Below are 18,673 nucleotides of genomic sequence, written 5' to 3' on the forward strand. Positions count from 1 at the left end.
TGCCCCGCCAATGTCGGCGCGACCTCGCCTGGTGCGCACGCGCAGACGCTGCTGCCTCTCCCGGTCCCCCCCCCCCCGGGGGCTGCAGTGACGTCAGCAGTGGGCGGGTGTTCACGCCAATCGCTGTGGTACTTGTGGTGGAAAGTTGGCTTTGGGCAGATGCATAATTTTTAACTTTACACACACCTGCAGAATGTTTTTATTTTTGCTTTGAAGGCCTTTTCGTACACAGTTTCCAAAGCGCTAACCTCAATTGGCCACTCTTTTACCCAAAGAAGGCATATTATAATATTGTGGCTTCCCAAGACACTGGGCAACGCAGCACTGCATTGGGACCTTCAGAAAATCAAGTTGGCTGACACAAAGTGTCCAGGAAAGATCTTCTGACTATGCTGAAGGCAGATGTTCGTTAGGTAGCTTATGAGGAAACTGAAGCTTAGGACGACAGCTGCTGGAAGATGTTATCTGGAGTCTAGATTTGTGAACACACATTTATATATCCAGGATTTGGAAACCACATTGATTGGTATGCAAAGAGTAGCTGAGTAGCTGCTGTTCAAGCTCCAGCTGGTGGAATCATCATTTAATGGGGAGGGACATGTATCTGAAATGTGGCAGGAAGATAGTGGCAATGCTCTTATGGATTCAATTTCACCCACAAGTATACAGTCAATTCACTTTACAGTATATTCTGTGAAGCGCTTTGAGACATCTAGAAAACGTGGAAAGCGCTACATCAAATGCAAGGATTATTATTTATAGAGCACCTTTCACGAGGGATAGTGTCTCAGATCAATCATCACCACCGATTGAGAGAAATTACCTGGGAAGGACTTTAAGACATTTGTCTTAAGGCGCTAAGTTAAATACAACAAATATTATTGCTCTCTGAGAAATGCATATCACAGTCCAATAGATACAACAACTTAAATTTATATAGCGCCCTTCATGTGAGGTAGTGTACCAAAGCACTTTTAACATTCTGTCCACAACATACACAGTATATCTTGTGAAGTGCTTTGAGATGTCTCCACAACATGATACGGTGGTATATGAAATGCAAGGATGATTATTATTATTAATAATGTGAAGCCCTGTAGCTCAGTGGTTGGAACACTCGCCTTGCAAGCGAGAGACCTGGGTTCGATTCCCGGCAGGGTGAAATGTTGGGCAAGTTTCCGTACTCCACACACCTCTGTATCCTTACAACAACTTGCACTTACACAGTGCCCTCCATGCAGGGTAGTCTCAGAGCGTGTAACAGGGGTGAAGCTGGACCCGACTTACTTAGCAGTAAGTAGGAACTCGACTATTAGTGCATTGGTGGATTGTTTTTCCGGCTGTAATCATTCTTTTTTAAAAAAATTGGTCATTTAATCCACGACTGCCGTGCGCAATTGGCTGCCGCGTTTCGCCCACAAAATATAGTCAATTCCCCTACAGTATATTCTGTGAAGCGCTTTGAGACGTCTGGAAGACGTGATAAGGCGCTATATCAAATGCAAAGATAATTATCATTTTCCCAGCAGCGATACCCAGACAGCAAAATAGAAACTACAACTCCCGTGGAGCTTTGCGGCGGAGGGGTGTGCGAGACACTTCCGGTCCTGCCTGGTGGGAGCTGCCGGGTTTCCGGGCTGGCGCGGGCGCTATGACAACGGAGGAGGCCAGGAATCAGAGCTGCAAACAGCGGCGGCACCGGGGACAGTGAGAGCCGCCAACACCGGCACCAGTGGGTGAGAGACAGAGCAGCAAACACTGGCACTCACTTCATCTGTTCAATCACAGCCGCGGGCTCGGGTTGTCGCTCTTCATTGGCAGTAACCGCCGGGCGGGGCAAGTATCCATGTGCGGGCTTCTCCCCCACCCCCCACCCCGGGCTGGTGGCTATGTCCCTGCCCCGCCCAGCCTTGCCCTGCCCTACCCTGCCCAGCCCTGCCCCGCCAACCTTGCCCAGCCTTGCCCAGCCCCGCCAACCTTGCCCTGTCCCGCTCAGCCCCGCCCAGCCTTGCCTTGCCCTGTCCCGCTCAGCCCCGCCCAGCCTTGCCTTGCCCTGCCCCGCTCAGCCCCGCCCAGCCTTGCCCTGCCCTACCCTGCCCCGCTCAGCCCAGTCCTACCCTGCCCAGCCTTGCCCAGCCCAGCCTTGCCCTGCTCAGCCCTACCCTGCCCCGCCTTGCCCTGCCCAGCCCTGCCCCGCCCCGCCCCGGGGGAAGAGGAGATGTTGAGCACCTGGTGATTGCTTTTCCTGCTCTTTCATTCCCCCCCGACAGAGCCTGAGCTGTTTGCGTTTGACTTGATTGCCTGTCACTGGGGTTTGCGGCTGTGGGAGGGGGTTGCAGCCCCTTTACGGATTTTGAAGGTGAGTGAAGATGGAGTTTGATGTGTTTGGGCTTTGATGGTAGTTATTGATGTATATACAGTAATATACCGACACACACACATGTGCGTTAAGTGGGATGAGTTGCTTGTGGAAATACGAGCTCCCATTAACCATAAACTCACATTAAGCATAAATATGTCTGAGCTGATGTTTGTGATGTGAGGGGAATGATTTAAACTCCTTCCCCACAAAGGTCCTGATTTCTCAAGAAGTTAGCAATTTCTCGGTTGCTATTAGTAACTGCCGGGCGACAGATCCGACCCTGTGCTTTTTGGGTTCATTGACTGTTTTGTAGCGGAATGCATTGAGTGAACTTTCTCCATATGAACAAAACAAAAATGTGGAGTGAATAATTTTAACGTATCATGTTGGATGGCAAGTACTATAGTTGGAAAAGCCGATTAGTGTCCTCCACAAATCCCGGAGCACATATGTCGCAGTTATTCAGAGGGATTATGGCACAAGATTGATTGTACTGCTAAAAATGTTACACAATATTAAGCATTATTGCTCAAATAGTTGACTTCGACACCTCCCCCCTTTCATGGTATCTTGTTTGAGGGCATGATAATATCTATTTGTATGTCGACTATATTTGCATTAAACAAAATGGAATTGTTAAATACTGTAATTTAATTTGACTAAACGTTGTTTTTGTTGTATCAGTTGGCAGCACTCTGAGGTGCTGGGGGAGCACTGTATTGCACTGACATGTCATTTGCCTGTTCAGGTGGATGTTAAGATTCCCATGGTACTATTTGTTTTCCTGGTCTCCTGGCTAATAATCCCTCAGATTAAAAAAAAGGTCGCAATTTGTGCACAAACAAATTGCCTGCGGCATTAGCCTATAAATGCATGTCAAATCCCTTCACAGTAAATTCAGTGAAGTATTTAACATGTTGTAACAACCCCCATAAAGCACTATATTAAATGCAAGGAATATTATACAACAACAAAATTACATTTGTATAGCGCCTTTCACGTTGAGAGGATGGCCAAGGCGCTGGACAATCAGTGTTTCGGATCCGAGCTGGGGGTCAGGATCGGAGCGGGTGGAGGGCAGGGCGGGGGGGTAGGGAGGAGGGTGATCGAAGGCATGGTCGAAGAGGAGGGTCTTGAGTCGGGTCTTGAAGGACGCAACGGTGGGGGGGCGAGATGGAGAGACTGCGGGATGGAGTTCCAGAGGGTAGGTACAGAGAGGGTGAAGGCCCGGCTGCCAATGGTGGGGCGGGTGAGGCGAGGGATGTGAAGCAGGCCAGAGCCCGCTGAGCGGAGGGAGCGTGCAGGTTGGTAGGGGGTTAGGAGTTTCCAGAGGTAGGTGGGAGCAAGCCCATAGAGGGCTTTGAAGGTGAGGACCAAGATCTTGAAATGTATCCTTTGTGTAATGGGAAGCCAGTGAAATTGGGCGAGGATGGGGGTGTTAGGGTCATGGAGCTTGGTGCGGGAGAGGACACGGGCTGCAGAGTTTTGGATGATGTGCAGCCTATGGAGGGAGGAGTTGGGGAGGCTGAGAAGCAGGGAGTTTGCATAGATAATAATAATAATAATCATTGCATTTGATATAGCGCTTTTCACATCTTCTAGACGTCTCAAAGCGCTTCACAGAATATACTGTAAAGTGAGTTGACTGTATATTTGTGGGCGAACGCGGCAGCCAATTGCACACAGCAATGTCCCACAAACAGTCGTAGATTGAAAATGACCAATTTATTATTGGTTTTTTTTGTTTTGGAGGTATTATTATTAGGCGTGTGGAGTAAGGAAACTTGCCCAAGGTTTCGCCCTGCCTGGAATTGAACTCAGATAGTATGAGGGTTTCGGCGGCCTGCGGTGTGAGACAGTGGCAGAGCCGGGCAATGTTGTGGGGAAGGCAGGGTAGGTCATGGCACAGATGTGGGGTAGAAAGGATTGTTGAGGGTCAAACAAGACTCCAAGGTTCTGGACTGGCTTAGCCAGGTTGAGTGTGCAACCATGGATGGTGATGTTGTCAGCGCCTGAGGTGTCGAGCCACTGACAGGAGCCAATCAGGAGAACCTCGGTCTTGTTGACATTCAACTGGAGGAAGTTAACTCTCATCCAGTACTGATATCTGACACATATTCTGTCAGGACAGCAGTGGTCCTGGAGTCAAGCACGGAGGCAGAGAGATAGAGTTGGGTATCATCTGCGTACATGTGGAAGTGACCCCGTGTCTGCGGATGATTTCACCAAGAGTGAGCATATTTGATTGAAGGAGCAATACTGTATAAATAACACTAGAAAAAGGGAATATTGTTGAAAACTGAAGTGAGAGTGGCATTGATTTATAAACATCTTTCTGAACTCTTGGTTGTTTTCCAAACATTTTGAAATTCATCATGCCACTTTTCAAAACAGTTTACCTTTCACATGCACTTCTTCACCACTTATCACAAAAGTAAGTCATGAGTTCACCTAAAGAGGTAATTAAACATATCCAATGATTTTTGCCTCAGAGAAAAAGATACATTTTGCATTGATATATCATAAAATATTGGATCTTGAATACTTATCCTAGAAAAGCTGCATTCCTATTACAGCTATTGGGATGAATCCTTTTTTGGTGGGCTGATTGTCAACAATACTAACTATATTTTGAAAGCAGAAACCTTAATCTGTTATAGAAATTTCTCACTCAGTATGATCACTTATTTATTTTATGGGCATTATTGCTTGGTGGCTGTTTCATTGCAGATTTCAGTGCATTTCCTCCCAGTCGAATAAGAGCCAGAAGGCTGATAAATTCACTTACTTCTAGAATTATAATGAACTGCGAGCCCCCAATTCCAGCAATAAACAACATGAAATATTCTGTTATGATTGGATAGCACTGTAAATAAGTTATTAGCATTATGTAGGTATTGTTATCTAGAAACTGGATTTATTCATAGATTATAGGCTTTTTCATTTGTTAATGTCTTCTCAGTCAATATGGCTACCTGGATTCAGTAACCTCATTCATCATATGTACCAAATTCTATTATAATAATCCTTGTATTTGATATAGCGCTTTTCACGTCAGGAGGATGTCCCAAAGCGCTTCACAGAACACACTGTAAAGCGAATTGACTGTATATTTGTGGGCGAACGCGGCAGCCAATTGCGCACAGCAATGTCCCACAAACAGTTGCAGATTGAAAATGACCAATTTATTATTGTTTTTGGTTTTGGAGGGATTATTATTAGACTCTGTGTGGAGTAAGGAAACTTGCCCAAGGTTTCGCCCTCTGCCTGGAATTGAACCCAGGTCTCTTGCTTGCAAAGCGAGTGCTCTAACCACTGTGCCACAGGACTCCACAATCCATCAATAGGCAGTTATGGTGCCTAATAATAATCCTTGCATTTGATATAGCGTCTTTTCACGTCTTCGAGACATTTCAAAGTGCTTCACAGAATATACTGTAAAGTGTATTTACTGTATATTTTGTATTGTTATCTTTTTATTTTCTCTGGAATAAACAATCTACATAGTTCTTTGATAGACCCAGCTGTGTGCAAAATACTGCATTTGTCTACAAAATCTTTACCTGACAGTAATTACTGAAAAGTGTTTTATGATTTTTAAAAAATATGTTACAGAGCAAAAAATGCAGGTTTTCATCTGACTGATGTCATAAACTGATTCTCCCTTTCACACAGAGAGATGCTTCCTAAACAACCTGCTCCTGAACTAATGGCAATATGGAGATTAACCAGCCACAGAGGATTGCCCTGTGATTTTTGCAATTTATTCTCGTGCAGTTCTGTTAGCACAACAAAGCGTAGATCTCACTATAATGGAATTCTCAGTGCACAGATTCTGTCTGTGGCAAAGTGCAGTATAATCTTGAGAGGAATTAATAATAATAATAATAATAATAATAATCCTTGCATTTGATATAGCGCTTTCCACGTCGGGAGGACGTCCCAAAGTGCTTCACAGAACACACTGTAAAGTGAATTGACTGTATATTTGTGGGCGAACGCGGCAGCTAATTGCGCACAGCAATGTCCCACAAACAGTCGTAGATTGAAAATGACCAATTTATTATTGTTTTTGGTTTTGGAGGGATTATTATTAGGCTCTGTGTGGAGTAAGGAAACTTGCCCAAGGTTTCGCTCTGCCTGGAATTTAACTCGGGTCTCTCGCTTGCAAAGCGAGTGCTCTAACCACTGAGCTACAGGACTCCACTGTAGCACCGGAGAGCTGTTTGAGATTTATATATGTCATTAATCCTAAAGTTAATAACTGGATCATTATTATCTATTGTCATCTGATTTGTTGGGTAATTTCTAATGATAAATAGAATAATTACATTCCAGCTGTCTAATTTACTACTGTATTTAAAGCAATTATTTTGGCTTTTTATGCAAGAGATTATTCACTGATTTTTTTAAATACTCTATTTAAGATTTTCAAATTCAGCTTAGATCGAGTTGATCTTCCTGGCTTTCTTTCTAAGAACTAATTAATTCACTGGACTTTGTCAAGCTTCACGCAGACCATATACTGTGTAGATGAAAATAGAAGTGGGGTCACTGTTTCACACAGTATATGTGGCCTGTTTTTTTAAATGTAGATTTTATTCCAATATAGGTGAGATAACTATATGAAATGAATTTTTCTGTGATGGAGTAGTTGTGGACATTTTCTCACTGGCAGCCAGTGTTCAGTATAATTGTTGCAGATGGTTTGCAATACTGCCTTTAAGGTTAAAACTTCATGGAATGAGCAAATGCTTTTCAGCTATCAAGCCTTTGCCTTCAAAGATGAAGCACAATTTATTCCACAGAATTAGATATTAGATTACGTCAAGGTAAAGCTTTTTGAGGGTAACTGAGTGAAATTCCCGTTGTATTTAATCCAATCATAAAATGTTTCATTCTGGACAAGGTTTATTTAACCAATAGATGATACATGGTACCAGTAACACAGAAACTATTGTAACATAGACAATTTGATAACTATGTTGATATTTTAACCTTTGATCTTATTGTAAATATTTATTGCTGAATAAAGCCTATCTGGAAAACACCTCAAGGTGCTATAGAAAATTCAAGGATTATTTTTTTTGAATTATTAACATTATCCTGAGAGACATTTTTTGCATTCCCTCATTATTTCACTAATGTACAGATAATATACCGTATTGTGCATAACTAGGAAACAAAATCTATTTTTTAAAAATAAAATAAAGTAATGCATTACATTTAGAATGTGCAAATAGAAGTTTTGTATTCTGACTACAGTAACAAGCACTGATGAGGGTTTTACAGAAATGTTAAGTAACACTTGATGATGCATATCATTTTTGAAACAGCTTGGTACTGATCCGGCTAGGACCGCTTGTCTATACTTACCGAGTCTCATTGACGAGCCCGACAGGTTGATGTAGCGTCAACAGAGTATTGGATTAGAGTGAATCTGCTTGGCTTTGTGTGTTTGGAGGCAGTCCAGACAGATTCTGCTTTCCAATTTTCACTCGGACATTACAGTTTTTGCAAAAAAAACTCAGGTGATTTTGCTACAAATTAAGCCAAGCTGCCACCTGTAAACTAGAGTACCAGACCTTGAAAGGGTTGGACCCACTGAAGTTGGAATCCAGTCCTTCCAATCCCAGGTCAACTAACTGGGCTACCAGCAATGTTATTGTTCATCTGTTTGTCTCATGGATTTGCAGTCTGTCTCATGTAAATGTAAATCTTCATTCTTATGTTTCAACTTTGTTGAACAGTTTTATAAATCACTAGTGTTAGCTACAATTGGGAGAATGTTCCCCAGCATGTAAGTTATTATGTTGTAATTTACTTTAATACTCTCATACATGGGTGGCGACTTGGCTCAGTTGGTAGCACTCTTGCCTCTGAGTCAGAGATTTTAGGTTTAAGGGAGTGCTGAGGGCATTTTGCATTATCAGAGGTGCTGTCCTTTAGAAGAGTCGTTAAATTAAGCTCATGTCTGCCTGTTCAGGTTGATATTAACTATAGCCTAAGATACTCTTCTGAGATTCAGGTTGTTCCAGAATAGTGGGATTTGGAAGGGCTCACTGCTGAATTTGGGTAGCTACAATGAAAAAAATGACTTCATTCCAGAGCACTGACATCATTTATCTTGAATGAGCATAAATACTTGAACACTGAGCTCTTTCACAGAAAATATTCTTCAGTCACTAAGTATGATCAGGTATTACTTATCAATAGTATTATTTATTCCTACTGATCAGGTATTATTTATTAATAGTTTCATGTTACTTTTTTCTGTTTATTGGTTGCAGATTGAAAAAGGATGTCTTTGTTTAAAGCTCGAGACTGGTGGTCCACCACACTAGGAGAGCATGAGGAATTTGACCTGGGATGTTTGTGTGTTGCTGATGTGGACAATAGTGGAAGTGGAAATGGTAAGTGCAATTGGAGTACTTTCCATTCAAGTACAAGATCACGTTACTTCCTTTAATCTGAGCAAGTAATTCCATTTAAACACTTAAAAGAGCTTTATTACTTAATTTGACCACCAAATGGTGGTGGTGGTTGCAAATATTGTAAATTAACAGGCTGTCAAGTACAAATGTTTTTTTTCCAAAACACTTAGCAGGAGTCTGACTATCCCGATCCTGCCCTATATCTAACTACTAACCTGTGTGTGCGATGGTTAAGTAAACTTCAGCATCTGCTTATTCCTATCCATTTCTAAACAATTTTGTAGCATTTTTATATTATATTTTATGTGATATACTTTAGACTTGCTGCTGATTCATATATTCTCCATATACAGAATTTAGTCGGTACAGAACCCCATATGTGTAAATGTAGCAGTAACCTGCTGAATCTCAATGCCCCAGAAAAGGAACAGTTTGAATAAGAGAGAATTTTTTTAATTGCACTGTGTACTTTTGTTAATGACTCTTGATAGGACTGTGCTGTGTAATTTCACTTGGTGATGTACTTTCTGAATGGATACTGATTCAGTATTAACCAATTTGTCAGTGAACCCAAACTGAGACCTCTAGTGGTGGTTCAGAGGGCTCTGGGACTCTGCTTGAGGGGTGCAATATAAATACAAGATGCTGTTGTTAATCTGTATCAAACTAGTTTCAATATAGAACAATAACCTTTGTGGACCAGACTGATTATTGCATTGTTATGTAAACTAGATCAGAAATTATAAATACAAACATGTCAGTTACAGCCAAATTTAGGAAGTGGAAATTTTTGAACTGTTTTGAAGCATTCATTTTACATTAAAGATATGTGCAAGTCATTGCTATTGCTGATGTATCATCCTGTCGTTACTGAAGCAATAGACAAAACCAAGCAGACACAGAAAAGTATGCAATACTTCAGGTTACCAATATCGTCGAGGGGTGGGGGATATTTTTCTCTTCCTTCGCATCCCTTCCCTCCCCATCCATAAAAGAAAGAATGTAAACTCAATGTGTTTAGAGCCCATGCAGCATATATTTGTTGATGACTGTGATATCAGTAGCTTACATGATATTAAATTATATTAATGATATTAATTTATATGGTCCTTACATGGTTTCATTCTTTCCCAGTGTCTCCACTTAGTATCTACCAATGGATGCTCCTCTTGCCCCCGCACTGTAACTTGTGGAGTTCCTTAAGGCTCTATTCCCCTCACACCAGTCCTTGCTGGGTTCCACTGGCTTCCAATCACCAAATAGATGCATTTTAAAATCCTCTTACTCGTTTTCAAATCCCTTCATGCTTTTGCACCTCCCTACCTATCCGACGTGCTTACACCCCCACTGCACCACCCGCTGCCTCCGCTCAGCTGGCTCCGGCCTTCTGTTCCTTAAGCCACTATGCCCCGAGACTCTGGAACTCTCTCCCTCAATCCCTCAGCTTTGCCCCTCCTCACCTTCAAATCCTGCCTAAAGACCTTCATTTTTGATCGTGCTTACAGACACCTCATTGTAGTGGAGTCCTGTAGCTCAGTGGTTAGAGCACTTGCTTTGCAAGCGACAGACCTGGGTTTGATTCCCGGCAGGGTGAGACCTTGGGCAAGTTTCCTTACTCCACACGCCTGATAATAATCCCTCAAGAAAAAAACCAATAATAAATTGGTCATTTCAATCCACGACGGTTTGTGGGACATTGCTGTGTGCAATTGGCTGCCGCGTTTTGCCCACAAATATACAGTCAATTCAATTTACATTACAGTCTATTCTGTGAAGTGCTTTGAGACATCTGGAAGACGTGAAAAGCGCTATATCAAATGGAAGGATTATTATTATTATTGTTAGTCTCTGCCACTGTGAAGCATTCATGGATGCTACCCAGCATGAATGGCTCTATATAAATACAAGTTGTTGTTGTTGTTTTTATTCTTGGTCCTCCTCTAACATTTACAAGCTCTGAGATGATCTGCAAACATTAACTTCCATATATGTGCAGATGATACCCAGTTCTATTTCTGTGACTCTGCCCTCGATTCCAAGACCTCTGATGTCCTGATCGATTGCCTGTCGGACATTACGTCGTGGAAGAGAGCTAACATTCTCCAATTGAATGTTGACAAGACAGAGGCCCTCCTGATTGGCTCCTGTCAGTGTCTTTTCATCTCTGGTGCTGTTAGCATCACTGTACATGGATGGACACTGCACCATACCAGGGTATAAACTTTCTTGTTCAACTCTCAATTGTCCTTTAAACCTCACATCGATGCCTTGACGCATTCACCTTTTTCCCCATCTTTGTAACATTTCCTATCTCCGTTGCTTTCCCATCTCGTGCCTTCTGCCACCACCCACCTCTAGCCCCCTGCCCTCCACTCCTCCTGAACCTAACTCCCAGCTTGTGTCCAAAAACCCCTGACTGTCCAATAGCCTGAGATGTCTTTCTGACATGAAGGGCGCGATTACAAGTGTAATTTGTTGTTGTTGCTACCTCTCCCCTTGGGCAGCCATGACCCTTATCCATGCTTTTATCACCTCCAAGTTGGACTCTTTGCTTGCTGGTCTTCTCAACTATTCCCTCCACAAGCTGTATACCATTTCAATATGTTGCTGCTCTTGTCCTCTCCTGCATCTGGCTCTGCAAACATATCAACTCCACCTCAGCCGACACCTCACTATCTTCCCATCCCCAAAGGATCGACTCCAAGATTTTTGTCGTCACTTTTAAAGCTTTCCATGGTCTTGGCCCACCCTCCCTTTCTAACTTTCTAAAACCTTACCAACCTGCTGTTTCCCTCTGCTCTGCAGTAACGGCCTGCTTCATGACCCAACATTGGTAGTTAGTCTCTGGAACTCCATCCCTGAATCCCTTCGCCTTGCCTATTCCTTCGCCTCCTTCAAGGCCCATTTCAAGACCTTCCTCTTTGACTGCACTTTTTATTTATCTTTCAACCCACAATACACCCCCACACCGGTCTCCATCCCTGGACTTGTATCCAATCTGTTGATTGTCCAACCCTTGGGACATCCTTCTGACGTGACAGTTGCTATATAAATTTGTTGTTGATTTGCTAGGACTGTGCTATTTCATTCGATCATGCACTTTCTGAATGGATGCTTGTTCAGTATTAACCAATTTATTACTGAACCGAAACTGAGACCTCTAGTGGTGGTTTAATCTGTACCAAACTAATTTCAACGTAGAATAATAAAGGTTGTGGACCAGGCTGTGTGATGCATTGCTACTTAAACTAGATCAGAGATTATAAAAACTAAAACAAAGTCTTGTCCAATCAAAACTACAAACTCTCATAATATTTACATTTGTTTTGAAATCCTAAATCACTATATGAGTTGTGTAGTCTACAGAATTTATTGTTAACTTTATGTCGTATTTACATTTGAACATTTCTTGCTAAATCATTACTGAATTCTCTGCTCAATTTTACAAAAAAGTTAATTTAATAAATGTGGATAATCTTTGCCTTTATACATAAAAAAGGTTATTTCCATAGAAAACCGTAATGAATTTTCTCAGTTAAATTGTATAACTTGAGGCAATGCTCACACGCAATCAGGAAAAGAATATTTACAATGCACAGTGACACATTGAGAAACATTGCTGTGTCCCACAAACAATTTGCTGTACGCAATTGGCTGTCGCATTTCGCCCACAAAATATAGTCAATTCACTTTACAATATATTCTGTGAAGCGCTTTGAGACATCTCGAAGACGTGATAATGCGCTATATCAAATGCAAGGATTATTATCATTATTGGTGTATGCAAACCCTGTGATGTACATTGACAAATCTTGGCAAAGCGATGAGGCATGAGCAAACACATCAATGCAAGGATTATTGGTGTAATGCTGTTCTTAGGTCCAGTAGGTCAGAGGGGGTCTTATAAATGGGGGTGGGGGGCAGTGGGAGGCTAAAACATGTATTCTCAATAGAGCTGATGCCAATTAATGCAGATAATCAGCTCTGCTCTACTGCATTGTTATTGGTCGGGTCTTTTAGAGGAAACATTAAGCCAAGATCTTGTTTTTTTAAAGACTCCATGACACTGCTGGGGAAGAATTGCTTATAAAGGGCTGCGAATCCACGTGTTAATATTACGTCAAGGCCCTTATGCCTATCTCTGTGTTATGCATTTGACTTCAAATACCCCGTTCCTTTCTGTGCTTGTAGCCTGAACCAGATGAATTGTTTTAGCAGATTGGAAAATTGTTGAGAGATATGGTGCAAGAAGTTGGTGTCACTTTGGAGATTATCTACCTGTACTTTCTGCGCTTCATATGTGGATTGTGACTAATCAGTTTCTATTATTTTAAACTTTATATTTGCTGTTTGATTCCAAAGGAAGAAGTAAGCCAATTTTTTTTGTGTTCTTTTACAGACAAAATTATTATTGGCAGTTACAAGGGAATTCTGCGGGTGTATTCTCCACAGCCTTCCAAACCCGGAGCAACGGCCCAACCAGAAGAGTTAATCCTGGAGATTCAACTTCAGGATCCTATATTGCAAGTGGAAGTGGGAAAATTTGTTTCGTAAGTAAATAAATTAAAGACTTGTACAAAAATAAAAAAATCTGAATATTGCAATACGATGATGAGATGCAAATAATAATATTTCTTGCATTTGATATAGCCTTATCACGTCTTCGAGACGTCACAAAGCGCTTTACAGAATATACTGTAAAGTGAATTGACTGTATATATTGTGTGAAATGCGGCAGCCAATTGCACACAGCAGTGTTCCACAAACAGTCATGGATTGAAGTGACCAATTTATTATTTTTTTTTGAAGGAATTATTACCCCCAGAAAAGCGATCCGACAATTGACTAAGAGTAGGGTTCCTACTTATTGCTAGATAAACAGTGGCGGTTGGACTAAGGGAACTTGCCTAATATTTTGCCCGGCCGAGAATTGAAACCAGGTCTCTCACTTGTGAGACGAGTGCTTCAACTGAGCTACAGGACTCTATGGCTATGCTGACAGCAGGACATGTTCTGATAAAGGAGGGAGCTTTTTGGAGAGTGCAAAAAATGGATATGTAGTGCAAAGACTGTTTAAAAATGTGCCTGCCAGTCCATTCATTGTTGCGTATTTCTACATGCATCAGCACAGTGTGGTCATTCTTTTTAATTAAATGTTCTGCTTGATGATAACAATCAACTTTTATCACAGCATTAGGATGTCGATTAGACTTGGTCTAATTTTTATTTATACCTGCAGGTTTTTATACCTCCAGGTTTGTATATCACGCACTTTTGTGGAGCTGCATTATATCTACAGTTTAACAAATCCATTCCACTCCAGTAATCAGCAACATTGAAGTAACTTTCCTAGAATTTTGCCTTTTATTGGAAATACTGCCAGTGTTAATATCCAATTTACCAGTTTTTCTAAATCAACCGTAGCAATTCATGCAATTTCCAAACATACTCTGAGATCTAACCTTTGTTTAAAATTTGTAGCTGCTTTTTTAATTCCATTAATATTTTCCTCAAGTTAAAAACTCATTCGTTGGAATAAAATTCATTATTGACAACTAAGAAATAAATATGAATTAATACTTCAGATTATGCCTCAACAGGTTAGAAATGCATGCTTTTCTCCTGAAAATATTCCTGAAATTACGTTAGTGGATAAATGATCTTTGCTGAGATGATGGTAGTACAATATAATACACAATACAAAATTACATTTGTATAGCGCCTTTCAAGTCGGGAGGATGTCCCAAAGCGCTGTAATGGTACAGCATAAAAACAATAACAACAACAGCTTCCATTTATATAGTGCCCTTCATGTGGGATAGCATATCAGAACACATTACTACAAAGCAATGCATAACCATCAAAACAATCAGTAACCATCCACCTGATGTACACTGTACCAATTTACAATAACATATTTGCTGAACCAATATTGGTACAGCAATATGATTTGATTTCATTAATATTTCAGTGTTTAGAGCGCTCGCCTCGCAAGTGAGAGACTGAGTGTAGCTCAGTGGTTAAAACACTAACCTAGAGCAAGCGAGAGACCAGGGTTCGATTCCTGGCTGGGCGAAATGTTGGGTAAGTTTGCTTAGTCGATTGGTGGATCTTTTTCCCGGGGATAACCAATCTATTTGTTTGATAATTTAAAAAAAAAAAAATACAAAAATAGATTGGTCACTCAATCCACGGTTGTTTGTGGGACACTGATGTACGCAATTTGCTGCCGCATTTTGCCCACAAAGTATAGTCAATTCACTTTACAGTATATTCTGTGAAGCGCTTTGAGATTTCTTGAAGACCTGATAAGACTGTATATCAAATGCAAGGATTATTATTATTATTTCAGGTGAGCAGTTTGATGTAACTATTAGTTCTAGGTGTAATTAATACGCGAATGAATGTTCACATATTAATTACACCTAGAAAACTTGAGGTTTAGCATTCAGTTTTGCAAGTCAACCTTAGCAATTCATGCAATTTGGCTACTGTGTGCCAAATCCTCACAGATTTAACTCTACTATAGCTGAGTTTTATTTAACCAAATTTTTTTTTAAGATTTAGCCGAGCTGAACCAAACCACACTCATCTCGCCTCGCAAAATAAGTATCCACTCCCTCAAAAAATGTTCCATTTCATTCAATTTTTTAGTAACCTTGGGTTTAATATGGAGTCCTGTACCTTAGTAGTTAGAGCACTCGCCTCTCAAGTGAGAGACCTGGGTTTGATTCCCAGCAGGGCAAAACTTTGGGCAAGTTTCCTTACTCCACACGCCTGATAATAATCCCTCAAGAAAAAACCCAACAATGAATTGGTCACTTCATTCCACAACTGTTTTGGGACATTGGTGTGCGCAATTGGTTGCCGTGTTTCGCCCACAAATATACAGTCAATTCACTTTATATTATATTCTGTGAATATAGGATATAAGAAGACATGAAAAGAAGATCTAGAAAACATGAAAAGTGCTATATCAAATGCAAGGATTATTATTAATTTCTAAACGTACTTTGAGATCTAACTTATGTTTAAAATTTCGTGCTTTATTTTTCAACAAATGCATTTATTCTTAGTTTTTATTATAACTTGAGTAAAATATTAATGGTTATTTTAGAATGCTGATAGATGTATAAAGGACAGTGACTCATTAAACTTTGCTTCAACCAAAGCTCAAATTGGAGCCATAATCTTATAGAATGGAGGAACAGGCTCAATAGGCTGAATGGGCTACTCCTGTTCCTATGTTCCTCGTAGTTTAGGCAGAAATTATCGTCTGATAACATTAGATCAGGGAATGTGACATGTCTAATCTCCATCCTTGATTTAGTGAAATTAATTTTGGATTACATTACTTTGCATTGGAAAAAGTCGGGTGTTATCCCAAATCATTTGGGTGACAGCTTGACTTTGCAAACTCTCTGCTCACCGGACTTCCTAACTCTTCCCTCCACAAGCTGCAGACATTCAGAACTCTGCAGCTCGTGTCTTCTCCCACCCTGGGCTCTGAGCCAGTTACACCCACGATTCTCCTATTGGGAAAATCTCCTGAATTTTGGTTAATGATTTGACAAAATTGAGTCGCAGTAAACTGTTGACCAAATACCACGATACACTATCCCTCTTATCATTCAGCAAAAAAATTAAATCAGCCTTCAAACCAGCAACTATGTGCATTGCCTTAAATTATCCAATTAACATTGAGAACTAGACATTTTCTATATAATACCCATCACAGTGAGCAAATTATCAGAGTTTTCTAAATATATATAATATATATACCACTGTTCAGAGAGCACAGTAAATTACTTGAATTATTTGGAGTCTTCTCCTCCCTCCAAACATTAATCTCCTTAAACTACAGTTGGTAACACCCAATCATAAAGTGAAATAAAGCAGGATGACATTGACAGGTATTGGCCAGCAGAGGGAGCTATTTATTGTGAATGTTGAACTAAGGTGTAATTTGGGGCCCACAAATTACATTTACTTTTAAAACAGTACATTTACATTTATTCTGATTAATAGTTGCAGCTTATTCCTTTTTATGAGGCAAGAGAAACCTAACGTATGTTTAGTAATATCTATCAATTGCTTACCTGTTGTCCCCTTCAGGTTTCCCCCACCAAACCCACCCCTCTCGTACCCTAACCTAGAACTCAACAACAACAACAACAACAACAAGATTCCATTTATAAAGCGCCTTTCACGTCAGGAGGACGTCCCAAGGCGCTGCACAGTTGGGTCATGACCCGAGCAGGGGGGAAATGGTCAGGGTGAGGGGAGGGAAGGGAGGGAGCGAGGAGGGGGGAAATGGTCAGGGTGAGGGGAGGGAAGGGAGGGAGCGAGGAGGGGGAAATGGTCAGGGTGAGGGGAGGGAAGGGAGGGAGCGAGGAGGGGGGAAATGGTCAGGGTGAGGGGAGGGAAGGGAGGGAGCGAGGAAGGGGAAGAGAGTCGAGAGGGGAGCTGAAGACTCGGTCAAAGAGAAACAAAATCAATGGATACTGATTGCTAACTGGTACCTTGTACAGAAGGTTATTCTTCATCTGTCAGTTAAATCTATGAGGATTTGGCACACAGTAGCCATGGTGGGGCACTTCAGCAGAGCATGTTCTGCACGGATACTAGCTTAAAAAAAGTATTGTGTCGGATTGGTCTCATTTTATTTTGTGTGGGAGTGAAACTCCATCTACTGTAAAAGAGAAATTATTGATTTCAGAAGGGTCAGGTTCAAAAGATTATTGTTTCTGTATGAGCACATTAGATTTGTATTCCAATGTGGACACCCTAGATTTAGTGGTTGTGTTTTATATGATCTACTGAACACAAAACTAGGAGAAATATTAGTAGATCTGGTGCATTCTCTTATTAAAACTGACATTGCTACAAGATGATGACCAATTTGTTTTTGGGTTCCACACATAATAATGTTATCCAATTGAAAATTAACCTGAAATCAAATAGAGAATGTAATATAAATATTATTACACTATAGAGTTCAAGGCCTTTTTTCGATTAAATGAGTTGATCAAATTACGGCATCCTAGTTGCGCACAAATCAAATTTTAGTCTTACTCAAAAAAAAATTTAAATTAGTAATTTTTTCAAAATGTGCTATGCTTATAACGTTATTTCAGGCTGATTGAAAGATTTGTTTGAATGAACAGAGCAAACTAATCCCATACACCACGCTGGGAGAGTGCAGCAATGTTTGCGGTACCGTCATCTGATGAGATGTTAAACCGAGGATCCTGTCTGTCTGTTCAACAACGACGACAACAAATTACATTTGTATTCATGTCCCCGGCCCTGCCCGCCACACCATCGGCAGTCAGGCCATCAACCTTTCTGCCCCAACCTTTGGAACTCCATCTCACAATCCATTTGCCTCAGCCCTTCCCTTGCTTCCTTCAAGGCCCGTCTCAAGACCCTCTATTTGGCCGCGCCTTTGGTCACCCTCCTACCTCTACCCTCCCCGCCCTCCGCCTCTCCCGAACACCCAGCTCGATTGCGAATTCTTAACTGTCCAGTGCCTTGCGACGTCCTCCAGATATGAAAGGCGCTATACAAATGTAATGTCCTGGGCAACAATCCCTTAGATAGAATTGGTCATTCACTTCATGAGATTCACTTCACTTCGTGAGATTTCGCCTGGAACCAACAAATCAGACACAGTTTGCTCACAGAATCAAGATGCTCTTGTGAAAGTGTTGTGCCTGTCATGCTATTGGTGATATTCGTCGTGGCACTGATGGGATGGCAGACAAAGAAGATTGCCAAGATTTATTCAGATTTTGTTTCCGGGTTCAAGACGAAGGAGTCAATAAGTACCCCTATCCAGGAGCAGGGACAATGCGACTCAGACACAGCCACAGCA

The 18,673-nt window shown here is 41.2% G+C and overlaps 1 protein-coding gene across 1 annotated transcript in view; it reads left to right on the forward strand.

Moving 5' to 3' along the window:
- The first annotated feature begins 1,619 nt into the window (after window positions 1-1,619).
- Window positions 1,620-18,673, forward strand: part of bbs9 (Bardet-Biedl syndrome 9) — a 168,944-nt gene continuing 151,890 nt past the window's right edge. Inside the window, exons 1-4 of the mRNA XM_007900881.2 lie at window positions 1,620-1,736; window positions 2,271-2,359; window positions 8,653-8,775; window positions 13,196-13,346. Of these exons, the coding sequence (XP_007899072.2) occupies window positions 8,664-8,775; window positions 13,196-13,346 (263 nt within the window). The 5' untranslated portion in view covers window positions 1,620-1,736; window positions 2,271-2,359; window positions 8,653-8,663. The remainder of the gene's footprint in view (window positions 1,737-2,270; window positions 2,360-8,652; window positions 8,776-13,195; window positions 13,347-18,673) is intronic.

This window comes from Callorhinchus milii, unplaced genomic scaffold, assembly GCF_018977255.1.
Source record: "Callorhinchus milii isolate IMCB2004 unplaced genomic scaffold, IMCB_Cmil_1.0 Scaffold2, whole genome shotgun sequence".
NCBI lineage: Eukaryota > Metazoa > Chordata > Chondrichthyes > Chimaeriformes > Callorhinchidae > Callorhinchus > Callorhinchus milii.